General features: G+C 61.0%; 4 gene segments (V, D, J or C); all 4 read right to left on the minus strand.

Moving 5' to 3' along the window:
• Positions 1-23,551, minus strand: part of LOC138423846 (immunoglobulin gamma-1 heavy chain-like) — a 161,797-nt gene that overhangs the window by 73,368 nt on the left and 64,878 nt on the right.
• The window catches only part of LOC138423845 (Ig gamma chain C region-like), a 235,259-nt gene that overhangs the window by 39,690 nt on the left and 172,018 nt on the right, over positions 1-23,551 (minus strand).
• Positions 372-11,785, minus strand: LOC138423848 (immunoglobulin heavy constant delta-like). The segment is given in 8 exon segments: positions 372-662; positions 879-1,021; positions 4,985-5,305; positions 5,410-5,733; positions 5,977-6,042; positions 7,530-7,625; positions 7,753-8,073; positions 11,638-11,785. Coding segments are annotated over 8 exon segments (1,326 nt in total).
• Positions 14,410-23,551, minus strand: part of LOC138423844 (Ig mu chain C region membrane-bound form-like) — a 112,662-nt gene continuing 103,520 nt past the window's right edge. The window contains 6 exon segments of the C gene segment in view: positions 14,410-14,682; positions 14,768-14,883; positions 16,858-17,190; positions 17,327-17,641; positions 17,894-18,226; positions 18,303-18,626. Of these exon segments, the coding sequence occupies positions 14,674-14,682; positions 14,768-14,883; positions 16,858-17,190; positions 17,327-17,641; positions 17,894-18,226; positions 18,303-18,626 (1,430 nt within the window).

Consider the following 23,551-nt stretch of genomic DNA (forward strand, 5'->3'; position numbering starts at 1 on the left):
CTCTGAGTGTGAACCCATGTGTGTGCAGACCTTAGCATGTGTGCCCACAGGCATGTGCCTCGCATTTGTCTGTGTCTGCACACCTGTAGGCGTGCTTGTGTGCAGGGTGCGGCCCCACCTGTAGGTGCACACGTGTGAGGGCTGCGTGTGTGCGCACCCGTGTGCGCAGGTGTGGACACACGCAGCTGGAGTGCCCAGTCCCTTCAGTGCAGCAGGCTCGGCATCCTCCTCCCGAGGCAGCCTCCTGCTGTGTGCCCGACCCTGCCCGCCTCTCCTGTGTGCGTGGACCTGCCCAGGTGTTTGCCCTTGGCCTCCTGGGTGCTCTCCCCTGGAAGGTCTGAGGGCTGGGCCACAGAAATGGGAGGCAGGAGGGAGGACCAGGCTCTTTATGTGGCAGATGGTGGGCGGGGAGGTGGAGGGGCTGCAGCCGAGACCACTGGCTCTGGGGCTGCAGGGCCAGCCGGGGGCCTCCGCTCTGCCCCATGATGCCCTCCTCTTGGGCTGGGGGCTGGGCTCTGTGGTGGACTGAGTGTGGGGCCGCAAGGCCTCTGTGCGCAGGGTGGGGTCCAGCGTGGGCTCCTCTGCCCTCCGGGAGCAGCAGGCAGCGTGGAGGCCAGGTCCTTCCATGTGGAGCCAGCGTCTGCTCTCCGGAGCTACTTCACCTGCAGCAAGAGCCTGCGGGTCAGGAAGGGGCTGGGGCCCCCAGGCCCAGGGCCCCTGGCCAGCCGAGCTGGGGGCCCCACCTCCCCATGGCCCTGGGAAGTGGGTCCTAGCACCTGTCCTACTCCAGGGCTGAGGGAGCGGCTCCCTCAGAAACCCTGGCCCACCCTAGGGGCCCTGGCCCTGGACGTAGGGCCCCGCCTGCCTGGGCCACCTGCCTTGATGAAGGTGACGAAGCCGCTGTAGACCACAGTGGCGAGGAAGAGGGCCAGGAAGGTGAGCCAGAGGGGGCTGGCGTCCTCTGCATCTGCGCTGTCGTCGCTGCTCTCGTCCTGGCTCCAGGGCGGCCAGGTGGCCAGGCCTGCGGGGGAGCGGGCGCTGCTGAGGCCTCGCCCACACCCACCCCAGCACACGGCAGGCTGCTGACCACGAGGGGTCTGCCCGAGGGGCACGGCCACAGGCCCCCACACGGCACCACTGGCACTGGGGCCCCATGTGAACAACCTTCTCCCTGCAGGGCACGGACGGGGCACAGAGGGGCCACAGGGCCTGACTAGGCACAGAGCTGGATGGGGCACACAGCACGGTGGGGTAGACGGCCTGAAGCCGGCCTTCCTGCCAGCATGAGTGTGGGCGGCGGGTAGGCGGCCCCAATGCCGACATGGATCCTCAGGTCCCACCCTGCAGGCTGCAGCGACAGCCGCTCGCAGAAGCAGCTGCTGTGTGAGGGTGAAAGGTGAGGCCGGGCTGGTGTTCCAGCAGGAGGAACGGTGTCATGAGGGCTCTGAGTCGGGAGAGTGGACGGGAGCCTTGCGTCCTGCAGTGGGGAGCTGGCGAGGGGCCGCACAGGAGGCCAGGACAGGCCGAGGCTGGGAGCTGGAGGCTTTAAGCCAGGGCCGAGTCTGTGCATCAGAAGTCAGTCTTGCTGGACCTGGGGCCGGGGCAGGATGGGCCGGCCAGCTCAGAACCCTCGTGTGGAGCCGTGCTTCAGTCCGGTGGGAGGGCCCGGGGCAGGGAGGAAGTGCTAAGTCCCGGGACCCATCACCCGGCCCGCACTTCCTAGTCCCTCTTTCCCTGAGCACTCATTCCCTGGAGGTCCGCCTTGAGCCTGACCAGAGCTGCGGGGGGTGGGGTCTGCAGGGCTGCCGTCCAGGAGCCACTGGCCACGGCACAGAAGTGGGCGTGGAAGCTTGCTCGCCCTCTGTGGAATCTAGTGGTGGGAGAGCGGTGCGTCTTGGTCTTTGTCTGCCTCAGTTTTCCGCTAATGAGGTCATATTGTGTTCTACAAAGGTATGGATCCATGATTCATTGGAAAATTTTTCAAAGGCAGCAGCCCTTTGCCATGGAGAACCTGAAGGAACCTGTTCTAGACACACGGGATGCAGGGGTGAGTGGTCTGGGGGTCGGTGAGGTGGCTAAATGCGATGACAGGACCCCCTGGATGCCCCATGGCCCAGCTATGGAGGTCAGGGAGGTCTTCTCAGACACATGGGATGAGAAGGCGGGAAAGAGTTCGGGTTGGAGAAGCCACATTGAGAAGAACTGCAGGAGAGCAAGGTCACGCCCCTTCACCCGTCTCTGTTGGGGCAGGACGTGCCAGCGGGCAACCCTTTGGGAAGAGCCCATGAAACCGCGGGGCAGGTTGCTTTTCTCAAGGCAACAGGAGCCACTCACAGAGCTTAAGCCGAGAGCACAATGGCAATCGTTTTCAGCTCCGAGATCGGGGTCACCCATGGTCTAGCTCTATTTGGTGTTTTCATTCTGACTGCAGGTGAAGGTTTTCTGCTTCCTTGCACGCCGAGGGTGTCTTGATTGCGCGCCGGACATGGTGCACAGACATAAAGTGAGCATGAAGTCGATGGTGCGTGTATACTCCCGAGGAGTGAGCGCACACTCTCCCCTGTTGGGCAGGGAGGTTGAGGAGCTGTGTTTTCACCAGGAGTTGAGTTGGGCTGGGTGGTGGGTTCCTTGGCTACTGGCTCCCGGCATGGGAGTGGGGTGAGGCTCCTCCTCCTGGTGGGAATGGCTCTGAGCCTGGGCCTCTCCGGCTGTGGCCCCACCTGCTCTCAGGGGCTGCTTGCAGCAGAATCCCTGGGTGAAGGGTCAGTGGGCCGAGGGGATTTTTCAGGGGCTTGCCTGTACCCACATCCTGGGCCAGCCTGTGTGGGAACTAAACCCTGGCTGGTTCCTTCACGTCCCTCTTGTCTCACGGATGTCCAGGCCTCTGTCCACCTGTGTTGAGGATGAGGATAACTGCCAGCAGCCTCTTCTGACCTAGGAATTTGGGCCAGTTGGACACTGAGTCCTCGGCTCGTTTGAGACTTTAAATAAACATGATTTTTATGGTTTATTTGGCATTGACCTTTTGCTACCACATGAGTGGCTGACCTGCAAGCTTCTACATCCTAAGTGGGAGCAGAGCTGTGATGGGTGTTGGAAGGCCGCCTTGGCAGCTGAGAGGAGAGTGGGCTGAAGGGGACAGCCCTGGGCAGGAGGACTGGGGTGGGGTCTTTGGACAGAAGGTGCCGATTCGAGGGGCACAGGACTTGGGCGGGTAGCTTGGCTTCTGTGATGACAGAGGGCAGAGGGCCCCGGCCTCAGTTTGGGGGGCCGGGGTGATGCAGGCTTTCGGGAGACGGGGCCAGTGGTTGAGGAGCCTGGGGCCCCAGAGCAGGAGCAGGAAGCAGAGGCCAGGGGCCCCAGGGGGAGCCTTCCAGCTGCTACTTTGTGAAAATGACCACTGCAGCTGCAGGCCTGGGCCAAGCTGCTAGTGGCCTCCTTTGAGAAGAGGGCAGTGGTGGTGGGCTGGGCCTGGAACCGAGACAGAGGGGTAGCCTTCAGATGCAGGTGGACGGGGCGGGATGGGAAGGGCATGGGAGTCCTTCAAGGAAAGCAGCAGGCCCCTCAGGCAGCATTGCTAGAGCTGGAGGGTAGCTGGCCCAGCGAGGAGGAGCTGCCGTCCCGGCTGTGGAGACCCGGCTGCCTTACAGGGAGCGGCTCTGGCCATCCTCCTCTGGTCTGGAGGAGGGCCCACCAAGGAAGGCCCGGCTGCTGGTCAGCTCTGGGGCCGGGGCTGGTGCCGGCTGTGGCCCCCTGGAGTGGGGCTTTCCCTCCACCCCTCCAGGGGCCCTGGGGTCTGGCCAGGCCTCCCACAGCCTCTGCCACTCGCCCTGTATAGGGCATGGCTCTGGCTGCTGGGCATAGCTTTGGTCCCCACAGGAAAGTGGGAGGTTTGGGTCAAGCCTCTGGGGGAGGCCGGTGCAGAGTGTCCTGTGACTCGAGGCTGTGCAGTGCCCGGGCTCTGTCAGGCGGCCGGTCCGGGGTGGGGGTGGGTTGGGTCTACAGGAGGAGGCCCTACGGGGTGTGTGGGGCGGGGGAGTGGGTGGGGGGCCTGCTGTGGGGTGCGTGGTGGGGGTGCGTATGGGCATGCTCTGGTGGCCCCCCGGGCACCCTGCGTGGCCTTCAGGGTGCAGCCTGCCAAGCCCATCTCTCTCGAGGTGTCAGGGCCTGGCTGTGGTCTGCACGTCTGCCCCACTCGGCGTGGGGCCCACAGCAGCTCAGGCCTGCAGGCTAGGTCCCGGACCCTGGGTAAGCCTAGCCTTTCTCTCCCAGTGCCCACTGCCTCTGGGCCCCATCGGACACCTTCCCTGCCAGCCCCTGCACTGGGCGGCCTGGACGCCTGCCGGCCCGTGAGTTCTGCCGCCTCCCTGACTGGTGTGTCCACCGCAGTCTTGCGGGGCTGGGCTGCATGCTGCGGTGTTGGGGGAGGACACCTCAGAGGGGAGGGAGAGCTCTGGGCCCCCAGACCCCCTCCTCTGTGGCACCTGGCCCTGTGTTCCTCCAGGAGGCCTACGGTCAGGGGCTGCTGTGGGTGTGTGCGAACCAGACCCCTCTGGGAGCCCAAGTCCAGCCCCCAGGCCTGGGCATACCTGGCCTCTCGGGTGCTGACTGGGCTCCTCGAAGGCTGGGGGGCTTGGGAGCTGGGGAGCCTTGGACGCCCCCAGAGGGCAGCTGTTGAGGATGGCCGCCCTCACCCCCAGCCCAGGGCAGGCCCCTGCTTTGTGCCCTGTGGCGGGCGCATCTTGGTGGGAAATGGCTGCTTGGGTTGTGGGGGGTGGGCAACATCTCTCGCCCTTCCTGGACCGGCATGCAGCGTGTGGACATGTGTCCGGGGCCAGCAGGGCAGCTGTTAGGCTTCCAGAGCCCTGGGGCCCCCGACACGGAGCGGCCGAGTCCTTGCTGCCCGGCACCTCTGGGGCTGCCCCTCCACCTCCTGCCCTGTGTTCTGGCCGCTCAGATGGAGCCCTGGGCCCATGTGACTCACCACCAGTGTCCAGGCTGCAGCTGCCATTGAGGAGCGTCCGGGAGGCCTCGTGGCTGACCACACAGGTGTAGGTGGACCCCACATGGTCCAGGGGGCTGGAGACATGTAGGACACTCCAGGTGTGGAATGAGGCATGCCCAGACTGGGCTGTGGTGTGCGCTGTGGCAAACTGGGAAGGCTCCACTTCTTGCTGGCCCTCCAGCCATGTGAGGAGGATGTCCATGGGTGAGAAGCCGGACACCTCGCACAGGAGCCAGGCAGGGGAGAAGGGGCCAGGCGTGGTCAGAGTGCGGAGGGTCAGATTGCAGGGCACTGAGGCAGCTGTGGGGAGAAGCCATGGTATGCTCGTGAGCTGGAGCTCCAGGGGGTGGGTCCCCGGGGGAAGGAGGTGGTCCGGGTGCTGCGGGGCCCGTGGCTGCCCTCACCATGCTCTCTCTGTGCCGTCAGGGACACTGGTGACCGCAGGCCAGGGCCGCTCAGTGTGCAGGTGATGTTGGAGCCAGAGGCCCACAGGGACCTGGGCAGGGCCAGGCGGCTGCTCTGGCTCCAGGAGCCGTTCATGTGCGAGGTGGGTCTCTCCTCCACGGCCCCGCCATGGGGCTGCCCGTTCACCTCCCAGGAGAAGTGGGCATCCTGCAGGGCCTCCCCTGTGGCCAGGCAGGTGAACTCTGCCTTGTCCAAAAGCCAGAGGCCCTGCGGGGGCGGGGGCAGCAGGCGGACGCTGGGGGCCTGGGTGTGGTTCTGACACTCTGTGGGGAGGCGAGGAGAGGTGTTGTCTTGGCTGGGGGGCAGGGGGGTTGAGGGCTGGCCAGTGGCACCCGCCCAGCCCCAGGCCCGCCCTCTCCCGATAGACCCCTGGACTCTGTTGCTTCCAGCAGTGCAGAGGGCAGGGGTCCGCCCACCACTGGCCTGGGGTCTCTCTCGCAAGCAGGCTGTTTCCGGTGCCCCTGAAAGCACTCTGCCCTTCTCCCCCTCTGTCCCAAGGGACTGACCTCTGCAGGGGTCCTTTGGACATGCTAGTGTCCGGGCTTCTGTCTGGCTGTGGCTGGTGGCCGGCACTGTGAAGAGCGGGGGGAGTCAGGGTCTCCTCCAGGTGCCACAGACAGCCGGGGCTGAGGCCTCCCAACATCCTCAGCCCTAGGGTTGGCCGTCGCCTGGGGGTCGCCTCTGTCAGCGTCTGCGGCTCTGCTCTGGTCCTGGTGGGACCCTGGCTGCCTGCTTGCTGGTTGCGAGTCTCTACGCTAAGTGCCTGGGGGCCGCCCTCGTGACCATCGGCAGCACAGCTTATGGCGAGAAGGACTCGTGAGCCACTGGCCATGGGTCTCTGACAGCCAGGGGTCAGCAACTTTTTCTATAAAGGCCCAGAGAGCAGATGTTTGAAGCTGTGCTGCCACCACACAGGGCTTCTGTCTGTCCCTCCTCCCGGTTCATCCCTCTAAGCTGGACAGGCCAGCCCTGGCTGCAGAGCTGGACAGGCAGCCCCGGCTGCAGAGCTGGACAGGCAGCCCCGGCTGCAGGGATCTGGCTTCACGATGCATCTGGCCTCCAGGCTGTGCTCAAGCTGCACTGTGTCTGGGTCAGGAGCCACGCCCTGAGGGGAGGGCTGGGCTCATGTGGTCAGCAGGCCCTGGGTCCCAGGAGGGACACTCCGCATGGGAGGGCGGTCTAGCCCCAGAGCAGGAGGGCTCAGCCTGTGCTCATGGAGCTCGGCCGCCTTCCTCAAGGCTGCTGGGCGGGTGGCGTGGCTGCAGCAGCCTGGTCAGGGCTGAAGGCTGATGCTCGGGGAGGGCTGGGCTGTGCACAGTACCCCCGACCCCGAGGTGACCCTCTAATCTGCAGGGCCCACCTCTCTCCTGACTTGCCCCGCCCTGTGTGCCTGACCAGGTCAGCCCACACCCAGGGGTCGTGCACATCGGTGGCAGATTCTGCCCTAGACTGTGGGCATCATGGCCCACAGGCTGGGTTGGGGGCCGCCCAGGGAGACATCACAGCCATGGTGGCCTCTTGGAGGGTCGCCAGCAGCCCAGGGGCTGGTGAGGGAACGGCCCAGCTCCCTCCAGCGGCTCCTGCTCTGGGCCAGGGGTGCACCAGGGTGAGGGGTGACTCTGGGCCCCAGCTGGGCACCCGGCACTCAGAGAAGCTGGTGCCAGGTGCAGGTGGGGGCAGGGCAGCCTGGTAGGCGGCACTGCTTCTGTGAGGGTCTCAGCTTCACACTCAGTTCCACACATGGGCTGGACCAGGGGAGTCCAGAGCTGGCCTGTGGGCCTCCCTCTCACCATGCTCCTCCCAGTGTGATCTGGGCACCTCACCCATCCATGAGGGGCTGAGGGCCACACAGAGGCCTGAGGTGGCATCTGCCAGTGCCTAGCCCAGGCCTGGCCCACAGTCGGTGCCCCTGAGCTCACTGCCCCACCTTCCTGGCTCAAGGCGTGACTTAAGGACTTGACGGAGAAGTCATGGAGGGCTGCCTGAAGATGGCAGTGGAGGGGTGGGCAGACAGGTATGCATGGATGTGCGTGGGCTGTGCACGGATGGGGCTGCTCACCTGGGCTGCTTTGAGTGGTGACGGCTTTGCTGGAGCCCTCTGACCTGGATTTCAGAGACGGTGCTAGCGTGGTCGGGGTCAGAGTTGGTGCAGAAACTAGGGGAGCAGGGGGCAGGTGAAGTCAGAGTGCACTGTGCCCTGGGGGGGGGGGCTGCAAGCAGGAGGGGTGGGCTGGGCTCCCCTGGCCCCGCCCAGCCTCGGCCATGGGCAGAGCCTAGCTCACCTCTGGGGACCACCCTTGTGGTCCCGACGGTCTTTCCTCCCTTGGGGTGCTGGACTTCACACAGGTAGCCATCCGTCCCTTGAAAGGCGCTTGAGGAGTGCAGGGCCACCTGAGAGGAGGCCGACCACAAGCCGTCCCTCAGCACTTCGGGGAAGGTCCAGAACCTCTCGCTGCTGACCGTGCTGTTGTTGAACTTCCAGGAGAAGCTGACAGAATTGGGCACGAAGTCCCGGGCCAGGCAGCCCAGGGCCACCGTGTTCTCATCAGACGGAGAGCTCACACAGGACACCAGGGGGAAGACTTTCGGGTGAGATTCACTTTCTGGGGACCCGAGAGAGGACACAAGAGAAGCGGGGGTGAGAGGCGTCTTGCTGGTCGGGGGTGTGGGCAGCTCCACCTTCTCTCTGGGACAGGGGAGCGGAGGGCACACTCGGCCCTGCCAGCCCACCCTCACCACCTGTGGCTCAGCCACTTGGGACCTGGCCCGGGGTCTGGGGTCATCAAGAAGACTGATACACTCAGGCCCCCAGTCCTCAGCACAACCAGATCACTGAGGTCAGCCCAGTGTTGGCCAGGACAGTCCAGCATGGCCAGCTCAGTCCAGCTAGACCCACCATGCTCAGCAGAGGTTAAGCAAGCCCAAAGCACCTCATCAGCTTGCCCAAGTCAAGCCCAGGCAGTGCCTTTCTGCCGGACCTGTCTCAGCCCACCATGGACAATCCAATTCAGCCAAGCACAGCCCAGCTCAAACCACCTCAGCCCAGTTCAGCTCAGCCCTGATCAACCCAACTCAGCTTAGCTTAACCTAGTTCAGACCAGCTCAGCTCAGCTCAACCCAGCTCAGCCCAGCCTGGCTCAACCTGGCTCAGCCCAGTTCAACTCGGCCCCGATCAACCCAACTCAGCTCAGCTTAACCCAGCTCAGCCTAGCTCAGCTCAGCTCAGTCCAGCTCACCCGGCTGGCCCAGCCCAGCTCAGCCCAGCTCAAGCCTGATGTGGGCAGCCCAGGGCTGCCCTCACAGACCTGAAAGCCCAGTGGTTCTGACGCAAAAGGGTAGGATCCCGGACCCATGGCTTCGGCTAAAGCCCCTGGTCTGCGGACGATGACCAGCTGGACTCGCCCCTCCCAGCCTCTTCCCGCTTCTCCTCCTGGGAGCCTTCTTGCCCCTTCCCCTGGGTGCCCGGTGCCTCCGTCTCCACATCAGGCCCAGTCGGCCCTTCTCCCAGCCGTCAGTCACTGCCACCCTCCACTCTGGGTGAAAAGCTTGCTGGCGACTTTAGCTTCCCTAGAGCATCTCACAGGCTGAGGCACGCTTGCCTCCCTCAGACAGAGGCCCTGTCTCTGCTGAGCAGGCAGCGCGGCTTCTCTGGGAGGGGAGAGCCTGGGCACACGTCCCTGGGGCCTGGCTGTCTGGGTACGTGCTGTGGGCCTGAGTTCCTGCCCTGAGTCTAAAAGAGTCCTGGTGACTAACTGCTCTCTGGCAAATGTCCTCATTAAAAACCACGGGAAATGCCTCTTATCTGAGCCTGCTTCCAATTCTGTCTTTATTACAAAGTTCTGCTGAGAAAGAGGATACTCTCTAGCACACAGCGACCATCTGAACCCCAAACTTCACTGAACACCTAAGTGTGGACGCGGGAAGCGGTCCCTGTGGATGTGAAGCACCTGAGTCATTGGACAGCAGGGAAACAGTCTCCTAGAAACAGTCTTTAGGGAAAGTCAACCTGAGCAGGCTGGGCAGTGGTCACTTGAGGAACTCAGACAAATAGACCTCATGTGTCACAGAGTAGGGGTTGAAGACTGATTCCCCTTGATGTAAAAACAAACCCGTCTCATACAGAAGGTCCCTGACTCATGACTCAGTGTTTACTCTGACTTTATGATGCTGTGAAAGCAATGCACGCTCAGGAGAAACCGCACTTCGAATTTCGGACTTCGATCTTTCCCACCTGGCGATATGCAGTCTGTCCTCTGCTGTGGAAGCTGGGCAGTGCGGTGGCTGCAGCCAAGACCTCCAGTGCTCAGGAGGGTGAGAAACTCACACTCACAGCCACCCTGGACCCTGACAACCGCTCTGTTTTTTTTTTCTTTCTTTGCATTCAGTATTCAGTAAATTACACCAGACGATCTGCACTTTCCATTAATAACATAGGCTTGAGAACTTCCAGATGTACAAGCTGGATTTAGAAAAGGCAGAGGAACCAGAGATCAAATTGCCAACATCCACTGGATCATAGAAAAAAAAATGCAAAAGAAGTCCAGAAAAACATCGACTTCTGCTTCACTGACTATGTAAAAACCATTGTGTGAATCACAACAAACTGTGGAAAACTCTTAAAGAGATGGGAATGGCAGCCCACCTCACCTGCCCCCTGAGAAACCTGGATGCGGGTCAACAAGCAGCTGTTAGAACTGGCCATGGAGCAGTGAGCTGGCGCAAAGCCAGGACAGGAGTGTGTCTAGGCTGTATATTGTCACCCTGCGCATTTAACTTATGTGCCGAGTACATCATATGAAATTCGCAGCTGGATGAGTCACAAACTGGAATCTAGATTGCCAGGAGAAATATTGACAACTCAGATATGCAGATGATACCACTCTAAAGGCAGAATGCAAAGAGGAACTAAAGAGACTCTTGATGAAGGTGAAAGAAGAGAGTGAAAAAGCTGGCTTAAAACTCATCAGTCAAAAATCTAAGACCATGGCATCCGGTCCCATCACTTCAGGGTAAATAGATGGGGAAAAAATGGAAACAGTGTCAGACTTTATTTTCTTGTTCTCCAAAATCACTGCTGACTGTGACTGCAGCCATGAAATTAAAAGACGCTTGCTCCTTGGAAGGAAAGCTATGACCAACCTAGACAGCATATTAAAAAGCAGAAACATTACTTTGATGACAAATTCTGTCTAGTCAAAGCTACGGTTTTTCCAGTGGTCATGTATGGTTGTGACAGACCATAAAGAAGGCTGAGTGCTGAGAAATCAATGCTTTGGAACTGTGGTGTTGGAGAAGACTCTTGAGAGTCCCTTGGACTGCAAGGAGACCCAACCAGTCAATACCTAAAGGAAATCAGTCCTGAATATTCATTGGAAGGACTGATGCTGAAGCTCCAATATTTTGGCTGCCTGATGTGAAGAGCTGACTCATTTGAAAGAATCGGATGCTGAGAAAGTTTGAGGTCAGGAGGCAAAGGGGATGACAGAGGATGAGATGGCTGGATGGCATCACCGGCTCAATGGACATGAGTTTGAACGTGCTCTGGGAGTTGGTGATGGACAGGAAAACCTGGTGTGCTATAGTCCATGGGGTCATAAAAATCTGGACATGACTGAGCAATGGAGCAATGACAAGGCTTGAGTTAGATGATTTTACCCAAGTGTCAGTTAATGTAAGTGTTCTGAGCCTTTTAAGGCAGGCAAAGATAAGCCCTGGTTGTTGGCCTGTGAAGCACATTAAATGGAATTTCAAACTACTTTCAATTTATGTTGGGCTTATCAAGAAGTAACCAGATGTTAAGTTGAGGGGGTTTGTGCAGACGTCCTGGGCAGCAAGTCTGCCTGCACCAGCTCCTGCCTCTCACAGCTCGGCGCCTGGTCCCTGGCATGTCCCGTGGGCTCTCTGACCTGGGCGGATTCCTCCGAATGCCTTCGCTGCGCTAACTTGTGACCTGCCCACTGGCCTGGCGGTAGAAGCCAGGCCTGTGCATCCCCAGGTGCGGGCAGTCCCAGGAGACCCCCCAGCCTCGGCGAGCCTGGGGACTCAGAGCAGAGACTGTCCCTCCAGATGGTCCTGGGCCCTGCTGACTCCCACCCCACTGGGCACCCTCTCAGTCCCCCGGCTAGTAGTGTGACCAGAGTAACTCACGGTGAATGCCCACGCTTCACCCCAAGGCTGTCCTGGGATGGGTGCCCGAAAGGCAGCCCTGAACATCCTGCAGCGAAGGCGCCGCACTGAGAAAGCTGCTTCATCGCCAGGAGGGAGCCGGCCAGCTGCGACTGTGAGCACACCCACAGTGCGCGCGGCGTGGGCACGGCCTCAGCTCAACCACCTTGAAGGAGTGGCTCATCAAAGAGTGCAGCAATGCGCTGATACAATGCGCCTGAGACAGATGAATTTCTTAAACATTGACTTTGAAAACGAATATAAGTGAGCAGTTGATAGGCTCTGAGTGAAATACATTCAAACAGGCGCTGCGAACTGAGAGGAGCAGGAGCGCGCTCCCCGTGGAGCCCCAGGAGCCAGCCCCGCTGACGCCTGGTCCATGGGTCCTGCATCTCACTGGGAGACAGCCAGCTCCTGTGGTTCACACCTGCCTGTGCGTCTTGGTGGTCACGGCCCTCAGACAATCCTATGGGTCCTGGCCTGAGCCCCTCGGCCTGCGTGAGAGCCGCCCCCGCCCCCCCCGCTGGAGGCGCCCTGCGTGCCGTGGAGCCCCTCACCCAATGTTCCCCTGTCTGATGGGTTGGGCCACAAAATGCCAGGAGCCAGCATGAGGAATCCCACCCGTGACAAGGTCATGTGGCAGAGGCCTTGATGGGCAAGGTGAATCAGGCCTCAGGGTTTCCCCCTGGTATTTCCTGAGCATGTACCCCGCAAAATAAGAATCTGCCTGCCTTATTGTACTTTTCTACTTTTCTGACGCTCTCTGGAAAAAGTTAATTCAGGGCTTCAGCCTCCTGCAAAAGAATGTCTCGGCTTAAAACCCCCTCTGATAACTCTCTAGCTTGCCTAACAGGTTCCCCCGGACCTCTTATAGCTTGCAAATTGCTTACAGCCCCCAACTGTGAGAGGCACAAAGCTTAAAGTATCTTAAAGACACAGAGCCTTTTTTAAAGAGCTAAAGATCATATTGGTGACGGATTTCACTGTTGACTCAATGATTGCTGCCAGGCCTCTATAATCTTTATCTTTTAGGCACCTGGGAGGATGTTAATCAATGTAATCAGGATATGGAAAAAGGTATATAGTAGTTTTGATGTTAGCAACACTAGACTTTAGAGTCGATTACTCTTCTTTTGTTGTGAATCACTGTTCTCCTTTCACTTGTTATAAACTGCTGTACCTTTGCTATATAAGAATGTAACTCTATTTAGTGCTTTCTGAGAGTGGCACCAGACTCTGGGAAGATCAACACAAATAAGTCTTCTAGTTGACAAACCTTTATCAGAAAAAAGGCTGTAAAATGTTAATTGGCCCTTTTGACCGGAAGATGATGTAAATCACCTAAGGCTTGTGTATACAACTAGGTATGCAGAGAGAAAAGCCTGGTTTTGATAAGAGTCTGGGCTGCTAATGCTGCATAACTTTGTGTTACCCATTGATCTCTATGTACAATCAAAAAGGTATAAAAGGCCTTCCTAGACAATAGAGGCCGGGCCAGTCGCTGGACTGGTTTCCTCCGTGTCTCCTCTTTACTCTAATTTCAGGCTGAATTCCCATCTGGGGCGTGGAGGCTCACCATCTCTACTTACTTGCCCCGGCTTCTAAGATCCACACGAGGGGGAGCCCAAGGCGGGGCACCCCCCGCTATTCAAGAGGACGCCGGTGGCCTAACGTAGACAGTGCGAGCTCCTTGTCTGGAACTTTATTGGCCTTCCCTGTAAGCCAAGTTATTCAGCCTTCTTTCTCCACTAAATTTTCCTACTACACTATTTCTTCCTAATCTAATCGTATATTTGTAAATAAATAAGTTTTTTCCTCACCTACTCTGTCCCCGCTTCGAATTACCTTGGATCCACCAGGGCTGGACCCCGGCAGCGAAGGCCACCATTTAACCAGAAACGCCTTCCAGGAGCCTACTGCTGGGAGGCGGCCTTCTCTGGGGACCAGGTCCACTCCCACTCCCTTGGACAGTCACTGCCAGGTGCCTGGCAGCCCCGCGAGAGGCGTCCTGGGAAGCCCCAGGCCCCCTGAAGCTGCCTCCCTGGAGAGCCAGGTCACCCTCACCTGGCTCCCTCCTCTGGCCCCCGGGGCCTCGTCTCTGGTCCCACTGCCCACCCTACCCTGGATGCTGCTGCCACAGCTAGCCTGGACCTCCCCAGGGCCTGAGCGTGCCGCCGCCCCTGTCAGCCTCTACCTGGACCCCCGCAGCTTATCTCCGAGGGCTAATTCCTTGTTCCCCTGCCCTGCTGCCAGCTGCCCCCTCTTTCCAGGCCTTTCCTCCATGCCTCTCCAGTCCTGCGCCCTCCCTGTAGCTTCACCTGAGACTTCCTTTCACCCTCCAGTTACCGTCTTCTGGCCGGCAGGCGAAGCCTCACGCTCCCGCAGGGTGCAGCGTGGCTGCACACACACTGGCCCTCCTCCTGAGTCCCTCCTGCACACACCACGTGCACCTGAGGTTGGACAAGCCCTCCCATGGTTGGGATTCCAGGAATGGTGGCAGAGAGGGACAGGGTGTCCTTGGGGCTCGTGGCAGGGTCCCCATGGATGCACACAGTGGCCCCAGCTCAGGCCACCTTGGGAAACCAGTCCTGGGATCCTCTGCAGCTCGGCCATCTTCCTCCATCTGGATCAGCCCCAAGACATGGCCCCTGCGTAGCACCACGGGCCTGGGAGGAGACACACGTCCCTTTCCCGCCAGTAATGGGTTCAGCACTCAGGATATGTGGCACATAGGAGTGTGGCTTGGGGGGAAAAAATCCATCACGAGGAAGCAGTTTCATAAGATAAAGTATCCTTGTTTATTTTAAGGCCACAAATGCGACATTGCAAAGCAGGGCCAGGTGGGGCCTATAACTGCGGGCTCCATGCTTGGCCATGGCACTCAGCCGCTCTGAGAAAAGCCAGTTTCTTACAGCTTGAAGCTGGAGAGGATGCGGGGAAGATTTCAGTACAAGCGAACAAGCCACATCGGCCAGGGGCCCGGCCCCAAGGCAGCCCCCCTTGTTCCATCTCTGGTGCCCCGTGTCCTTGGCCGGCCGTCACTTCACCTGCGGGTGGCAGAGACAGCGTGAGTGGGTACGGGGGCACTGGGGGCCTGTGGCCTCACCCCCTCCCAGGGGCCAGGTGGCCTACCTTGAACAGGGTGACCGTGGTGCTGTAGAAGAGGCTCAGGAGGAAGAGCACAATGAAGGTGGAGGCCATGGTGTTGAGGTTCTCGAAGCCTTCCTCCTCGGCGCTCACCTCCCCCTCTGCGGGAGACAGGGCACAGGGTCAGCATGGCTGAGCTGCCCGCAGAGCCCGCCCTGGCCCTCCTCGGCCGCGCTGACTCGCCAGAAGGGCTGTGGGACTGCAGAAGCAAGCGAGCAGGTGAGCGGGCGTGTGCCTGCCTCCCCGGCACCCCCGGGGCAGCTGGGAGCTCCGGGCCTTGTCAGGCAGCATCTTGGCCAGGCATGGTAGGCCCCTGGCCACCTGATTCTACAGCCAGCAGGGGCAGAGCGTGGCTGAGGCTGAGCCAAGCAGTGACCCCGAGTGCCTGGCCCAAGGAGCGCCGGGGTGGTAGAGAGCGAGACAGCGCACACATGCACACACCAGGGTGGGGTCTCACTGAGCTGGAGGCAGGGGGTGGCCCCAGGGTCCTGACTCCTCTGGAGGACATGGGGCCACGGGGGGCTGACAGTGGTGGTGGGGCATCCTGTCTCTGGTGGTTTGGGGTGGGCTCCCCAGCCAGTGAGGACAAGCCCTGGGGGCAGATGGCCGCCTGTGCCAAGGGGCCCATCCCTCTGGCCTCCATCTCTCTCTGTCTTGGAGCCATGGCATGTATGAGAGAGGCCATGTGGGGCCCTGGCTGGGGCCTGGACTGCAGGACTCACAGCTGTGGGATCAGGAGGTCAGATAGACATCTGAGGCCCAGGAAGAGTGATGCTGGGACAAAGGCTTAGGACAGTCACCTAGGTCTGCAGCCACTACACTGACGGGCCCTTGGTCCCTAGAGAGCCAGGGGTGTAGGGGAGGTCGGGAGTCAGCCTGAAGGGGCACTGGTGTGGTCGGCAGAGGAGACCCCCTCGCCCATCGGCTCAGTGCCCACCACTCCAGGTTCACGTGCGGCCCTGCAGCTGCCTGCTCCAAGGGGGGCCTCCCAGGCATGGATCGCTCTGTCAGGACGTGCCTGAGTCTGTCTCTTCACAGGGAAAGAGGAGAACTGGGGCCCTGCCACCTTCACAAGGGCCTGGACTGGGAGAAGCATCCCTCCTGGACATGGGCCCTGAGTTTCCTGAGGAGCTGCCTCTGGCCAGGCCCAGAGTGGCCCTCTGTGCACCCTGCTCTGGGGCTGGGGCTGGGGGCTGTGGAGGAGTCCAGGCTGGGCCGGCTCCCAGGGGTACCTCCAAGCTGAGACAGAGGGGCAAGCAGAGTGTGGGTGTGGTGCAGAGGGACCCTGCCAGACAGGGCAGTGAGTGGCCACGGGTGTGCAAGGGCTGGGGTCCGAGTGTGCAAGCCTGGGTGTGCACAGTGTGTGCGTGTGTGTGCGTGAGCATGTGCACATCTGTGCATATATGTCTACATGTCCGTGGCTTGTCCTCACACACACGTGTGAGCACCCACGTGCATGTGCCTGTGAGTGGCTGTGACTGTGTGTGCTCGGTGTGAGTGTGCGAGTGCATGTGTGTCTGTGTGTCCACATGTTCATGCGTCCATGTCTGTGTGTGTGCCTGCTCACCCAGGTCCATCACATACATGTCTGTGTCACGCGTGCCCATGTCTCTGTCCATGTGCGTGCACATGTGTCTCTCTGCACGTATGTGTGTGACTGTGTGCATGTGTGTGTGTTGCACACCCGTGTGCCCCCAGTGTGGGCATGGAAGTGACTAGAGGCGCAGTGAGCATGGGCTCGGCCTGCTGTGAGCATCCTGCAAGGAGCACCGGGGCTCTTGGGCGTGGGTTGGAAGCGAGTGGGGAGGAGGGGTGCGGATGATGGAGGGTGGTCTGCAAGGTGAGGGCAGACAGCCACAGACCTAGCAGGGAGCGCTTTGCTCACTCACAGCCAGCATCTTTTGAATGGATCTTTTTATTTCTAATTTTTATAAAAGGCGACATCTCACGCATCAGCATGGTTAGAGTCATGCATGCACACAGCGACGGTCACCTGGGGGCTCTGACCAGGCATCAGTAGCAGGTGCTGGCCGTGTCAGACATGACCAGGGACACGTTGTACAGGGTGGGTTTACCGGTGGACTTGTCCACGGTCCGCTCGGTGACCATGTGGGGCAGGGCCTCGTGGCCCACGACGCAGGTGTAGGTCTCCCCTTTGCTCCAGTCCTCCTCGGTCACTGTCAGGATGCTGTGCACGAAGTACGCGCTGGGGTCCTGGGGCTCGGGCGCCGGGCTGCTTGTCACGTACTTGCTCTTGGCCACAGGCTCCCCCTTCTGCAGCCACTGCACGAACACGTCCGCGGGCGCGAAGCCCTTCACCAGGCAGGTGACGGAGGCTGACTCCCGCAGGCTCAGCTGTTCCCGCGTTGGAGGCAGCACGTACACGGACGGCGGTTTCATGGCGACGTCTGAGGTGGGGGAGGGGGGCACAGTGGTGAGATTGGGGAGCGTGGGTCCTCTCCTGGCCCTGCCTGCTGTCCTCAGAGCCCGGAAGCTGTGGGAGAGTCTGGGGTGGAGGGCGGGGCGGGGCGGGGCGGCGCCTACCTTTGGGCTTGGAGATAGCGCTCTTTTCTGGGAAGGGCAGGTCCAAGTGGGCCACTGTGCAGGTGTACTCCTCTCCGGACTCCCAGTCCTCCGAGCAGACTGAGGCCTCGCCCCTGGCGCTGAAGGTGTCGTTGAGGTGTCTCTCAAAATAAGTGTGGGTCTCCAGGGCCTTGCCATTCTGATGGGACCAGCTGATGTTCAGGCCATCATAGGAAGCCAGGTTTGTGACCAGACAGGAAAGCTTGGCTGACTTCGTGAGGAAGATGTCGGCAAAGGATGGGGGGATGGTGAAGACCCCGATGGGAGACGGTGGTGCTGGAGGTGGGAGAGAGTTGTTTGGAGTGAAATCAGGTGAAGGGAGAGGTATGCCCAAAGAGCAGGGCCTATTTGGCCGAGTCCCTTGTGAGCCTGGGGCCCTGTTGGAGGGGCGCCGGCCCCCAGCCACCCTGCACAGCCCCTCCTGCCCTCGGCCGCTCTGGGAAGCCGAGGCTCAGGGAGCAGCTGGCGCGTCTGGGGTGGTGTCTGCAGACCTGCGGGTGAGCACCCCCCAGCCAGGGCCGCACTCACTAGCATCACACGAAGAGGACGCGTTCTTCTGGAAGGCTTCCTTGTTGTGCTCCACCTGGCAGGTGTACGCGCTCTGGCTGAGCCACTCTCGCTCCGTGATGCCCAGCACGCTGTAGGCCCTGTATGTTGTGGGTGAGGACTGCACAGTCTCCACCTGGCCTTCAGAAATGTCAGACACTATCCGCTTTCCGTCACGAAACCAGGACAAGGAGATCTGTTTGGGGCTGAAGTCAGTGGCCTGGCAGATGAGGCTGGACTTGCTATTGCCGTTACCAGAGAGGCTGTTGCAAGGCGGGACAAAGACACTCACGACGGGGGACAACACTTCCACCTCTGCAGAGAAGGACAAGGGGTCAGTGGGGCCTGGACCCTCCCCCCCGCACCCAACCACAGGACAGGCCCGACTCACTTGGAGCGACCACCATCACGGTCCCGACGGTCTTTCCTCCCTTGGGGTGCTGGACTTCACACACCAGGTAGCCATCCGTCCCTTGAAAGGCGCTTGAGGAGTGCAGGGCCACCTGAGAGGAGGCCGACCACAAGCCGTCCCTCAGCACTTCGGGGAAGGTCCAGAACCTCTCGCTGCTGACCGTGCTGTTGTTGAACTTCCAGGAGAAGCTGACAGAATTGGGCACGAAGTCCCGGGCCAGGCAGCCCAGGGCCACCGTGTTCTCATCAGACGGGGAGCTCACACAGGACACCAGGGGGAAGACTTTCGGGTGAGATTCACTTTCTGGGGACCCGAGAGAGGACACAAGAGAAGCGGGGGTGAGAGGCGTCTTGCTGGTCGGGGGTGTGGGCAGCTCCACCTTCTCTCTGGGACAGGGGAGCGGAGGGCACACTCGGCCCTGCCAGCCCACCCTCACCACCTGTGGCTCAGCCACTTGGGACCTGGCCCGGGGTCTGGGGTCATCAAGAAGACTGATACACTCAGGCCCCCAGTCCTCAGCACAACCAGATCACTGAGGTCAGCCCACTGTTGACCAGGACAGTCCAGTGGGGTCAGCTCAGTCCATCTAGACCCACCAGCCTCAGTGGAGGTTAAATGGACCCAAAGCATCTCAACAATTTGCCCAAGTCAAGCCAGCTCAGTGGGTTCACTTCTGCTGGCCCAGTCTCAGCCCACCGTGGTTAACCCAGCATACCCCTGTTAAGCCGAGGCTAGCCCAGCCCAGCTCAGCCCAGCTCAGCCCAGCCCAGCTCAGCCCAGCTCAGCCCAGCCCAGCTCAGCCCAGCTCAGCCCAGCTCAGCCATTTTTCCCAGCTCAACCCAGCCAAGCTCAGCCCAGCTTACCTACTCCGCCCAGCTCAGCCCAGCTCAGCCCAGCTCAGCCCAGCTCAGCTCAGCTCAGCTCAGCCCAGCTCAGCCCAGCTCACCCACTCCGTCCAGCTCAGGCCGGCTCAACCCAGCTCAGGCCAGCTTAACCCAGCCCAGCCCAGCTCACCCACTCTGCCCAGCTCTGCCCAGCTCAGCCCAGCTCAGCTCAGCTTGGTTCAGCCCAGCTCACCCATTCTTCCCAGCTCAACCCAGCCCAGCTCAGCCCAGCTCAGCTCAGCTCAGTTCAGCTCAGCTCACCCACTCTGCCCAGCTCAGGCCAGCTCAACCTAGCTCAACCCAGCCCAGCCTAGCTCACCCACTCTGCCCAGCTCAGCCCAGCAAAGCTCAGCTCAGCTCAGCCCAGGTCAAACCAACTCAGCCCAGTTCAGCCCAGCTCAGCTCAGCTCAGCTCAGCCCAGCCCATCCCAGCCCAGCCCAGCCCAGCTCAGTCCAGCCCAGCTCAGTCCAGCCCAGCCCAGCCCAGCCCAGCCCAGCCCAGCCCAGCCCAGCTCAGTCCAGCCCAGCCCAGCCCAGCCCAGCCCAGCCCAGCCCAGCCCAGCTCAGCCCAGCTCACCCATTCTGCCCAGCCTAGCCCAGCTCAGCCCAGCTCAGCTCAGCTCATCCACTCTGCCCAGCTCAGCCCAGCTCAACCCAGCTCAGCCCAGCTCAGCTCAGCCCAGCTCAGCCGAGCCCAGCCCAGCCCAGCTCACCCACTCCGCCCAGCTCAACCCAGCCCAGTTCAGCTTAGCTCAGTCCAGCTCACCCATTCCACCGTGCTTAGGCCAGCTCAACCCAGCTCAGGCCAGCCCAGCCCAGCTCACCCACTCTGCCCAGCTCAGCCCAGTTCAGCCCAGCAAAGCTCAGCCCAGCTCAGCCCAGCTCAATCAAGCCCAGCCCAGCTCATCCCAGCTCACCCCAGCTCACCCACTCCACCCTGCTCAACCCAGCCCAGTTCAGCTTAGCTCAGCCCAGCTCAGCCCAGCTCACCCACTCCACCCTGCTCAGCCCAGCTCAACCCAGCTCAGGACAGCTCAACCCAGCCCAGGCCAGCTCAACCCAGCCCAGCCCAGCTCACCCACTCTGCCCAGCTCAGCCCAGCAAAGCTCAGCCTAGCTCAGCCCAACAAAGCTCAGCCCAGCTCAGCCCAGCAAAGCTCAGCCCAGCTCAGCCCAGCTCAACCAAGCCCAGCTCAGCTCAGCCCAGGTCAACTCAACTCAGCCCAGCTCAGCTCAGCTCAACACAGCCCAGCTCACCCACTCTGCCCAGCTCAGTCCAGCCCAGTTCAGCTTAGCTCAGCTCAGCTCACCCACTCCGCCCAGCTCAACCCAGCCCAGTTCAGCTCAGCTCAGCCCAGCTCACTCACTCCACCCAGCCCAGCCCAGCTCAGCCTAGCCCAGCTCAGCTCAGCTCAGCCCAGCTCAGCCCAGCTCACCCATACCGCCCAGCTCAACCCAGCCCAGTTCAGCTTAGCTCAGCCCAGCTCAGCCCAGCTCAGCCCAGCTCACCCACTCCACCCTGCTCAGCCCAGCTCAACCAAGCCCAGCCCAGCTCAGCCCAGCTCACCCACTCCACCCTGTTCAGGCCAGCTCAGGCCAGCCCAGCCCAGCTCAGCCCAGCAAAGCTCAGCCCAGCTCAGCCTAGCAAAGCTCAGCCAAGCTCAGCCCAGCTCAGCCTAGCAAAGCTCAGCCAAGCTCAGCCCAGCTCAACCAAGCCCAGCTCAGCTCAGCCCAGGTCAACTCAACTCAGCCCAGCTCAGCTCAGCTCAACACAGCCCAGCTCACCCACTCCGCCCAGCCCAGCCCAGCTCAGCCCAGCTCACCTACTCTGCTCAGCTCAGCCCAGCTCAGCTCAGTTTAACCCAACTCAGCCCAGTTCAACCCAGCCCCTCCTCAGCCCAGCTCAGCCACTCCATTCAGCTCAGCCCAGCTCACCCACTCTGCCCAGCTCAGTCCAGCTCAACCCAGCTCAGCCAGCTCACCCACTCCTCCCAGCTCAACCCAGCCCAGTTCAGCTTAGCTCAGTTCAGCTCACCCACTCTGCCCAGCTCAACCCAGCCCAGTTCAGCTCAGCTCAGCCCAGCTCACCCACTCCACCCAGCCCAGCCCAGCTCAGCCTAGCCCAGCTCAGCTCAGCTCAGCCCAGCTCAGCCCAGCTCACCCACTCTGCCCATCTCAGCCCAGCTGAGCCCAGCTCAACTCAGCCTAACCCAGCTCAGCCCAGCTCACCTACTCCGCCCAGCTCTGCTCAACCCAGCTCAGCCCAGCTCAGCTCACCTACTCTGTCCAGCTCAGCGTAGCACAGCTCATCCCAGCTCACCTGCTCAGCTCAGCCCAGCTCAGCTCAGCCGAGCCCAGCTTAGTCCAGCTCAGTGCAGCCCAGCTCAGTGCAGCCCAGCTCAGCCCAGCTCACCCACTCCGCCCAGCTCCACTCAACCCAGCTCAGCCCAGCTCAGCTCACCTACTCTGTCCAGCTCAGCTCAGCCCAGCCCAGCTTAGCCCAGCTCAGTGCAGCCCAGCGCAGCCCAGCTCAGCTCAGCCCAGCTCAGCCCAGCTCAGCCCAGCCCAGCTCAGCCCAGCGCAGCCCAGCTCAGCTCAGCCCAGCTCAGCCCAGCTCAGCTCAGCTCAGTTCAACCTAGCTCAGCTCAGCTCAGCTCAACCCGGCTCAGCCCAGCTCAACCCGATTCAACCTGGCTCAGACTGGCTCAGCCCAGCTCAGCTCACCCACTTGGTCCAGCTCAGCTCAGCACAGCTCATCCCAGCTCACCTGCTCAGCTCAGCACAGCTCAGCCCAGCGCAGCCCAGCTCAGCTCAGCTCAGCTCAGCACAGCTCAGCCTAGCTCACCTGCTGTCGGTGGCCCAGGGCTGCCCTCACAGATGTGAAAGCCCAGTAGTTCTGATGAGAAAGGGTCAGATTCTGGGCCTCGGCCTTGGCTAAAGCCCCTGGTCTGCGGACGCTGCCCAGCTGGGCTCACCCCTCCCAGCCTCTTCCCGCTTCTCCTCCTGGGAGCCCTCTCACCCCTTCCCTTGGGCGGCCAATGCCTCCGTTCCCACACCAGGCCCAGCTGGCCCTTCTCCCAGCCGTCAGTCACCGCCACCCTCCACTCTGGGTGAAAAGCTTGCTGGCGACTTTAGCTTCCCTAGAGCATCTCACAGGCTGAGGCATGCTTGCCACCCTCAGACAGAGGCCCTGTCTCTGCTGAGCAGGCAGCGCGGCTTCTCTGGGAGGGGAGAGCCTGGGCACACGTCCCTGGGGCCTGGCTGTCTGGGTACGTGCTGTGGGCCTGAGTTCCTGCCCTGAGTCTAAAAGAGTCCTGGTGACTAACTGCTCTCTGGCAAATGTCCTCATTAAAAACCACGGGAAATGCCTCTTATCTGAACCTGCTCCCAATTCTGTCTTTATTACAAAGTTCTGCTGAGAAAGAGGATACTCTCTACACACAGCGACCGTCTGAACTCCAAAGGTGCGTTGAACACCTAAGTGTGGGCGCGGGAAGTGGTCCCCGTGGGTGTGAAGCACCCCAGCGTCGCAGGCAGTAGGTATAGATTCCTTTCAAGTAGAAACAAAAACACTTCATGCAGACGCCCCGGGCAGCAAGTCTGCCTGCATCGGCTCCTGCCTCTCACAGCTCGGCGCCTGGTCCCTGGCATGTCCCGTGGGCTCTCTGACCTGGGCGGATTCCTCCGAATCCCTTCCCTGCACTAACTCATGACCTGACCCGCGCATCCCCAGGTGCGGGCAGTCCCAGGAGACCCCCCAGCCTCGGCGAGCCTGGGGACTCAGAGCAGAGACTGTCCCTCCAGACGGTCCCGGGCCCTGCTGACTCCCACCCCACTGGGCACCCTCTCAGACCCCCGGCTAGTAGTGTGACCAGAGTAACTCACGGCGAATGCCCACGCTTCACCCCAAGGCTGTCCTGGGATGGGTGCCCGAAAGGCAGCCCTGAACATCCTGCAGCGAAGGCGCCGCACTGAGAAAGCTGCTTCATCGCCAGGAGGGAGCCGGCCAGCTGCGACTGTGAGCACACCCACAGTGCGCGCGGCGTGGGCACGGCCTCAGCTCAACCACCTTGAAGGAGTGGCTCATCAAAGAGTGCAGCAATGCGCTGATACAATGCGCCTGAGACAGATGAATTTCTTAAACATCGACTTTGAAAACGAATATAAGTGAGCAGTTGATAAGCTAAAGCTGAAGTTAACTCAAATAGTTAGAAGAGGAACCTTCCAGTTTCGGTCAGCATCTGCGCCTTATTTTAGAAATGCAAATTAGCCAGGTGCTGTTGTGCTCAGTGGAACACTTTCGGTTCTGTGGGGCTGGGCAAAACCAGCCGCAAACCACCTTTTG

The sequence above is a fragment of the Ovis canadensis genome, chromosome 18 (genome assembly GCF_042477335.2).
Source record: "Ovis canadensis isolate MfBH-ARS-UI-01 breed Bighorn chromosome 18, ARS-UI_OviCan_v2, whole genome shotgun sequence".
NCBI classification, from domain to species: Eukaryota; Metazoa; Chordata; class Mammalia; order Artiodactyla; family Bovidae; genus Ovis; species Ovis canadensis.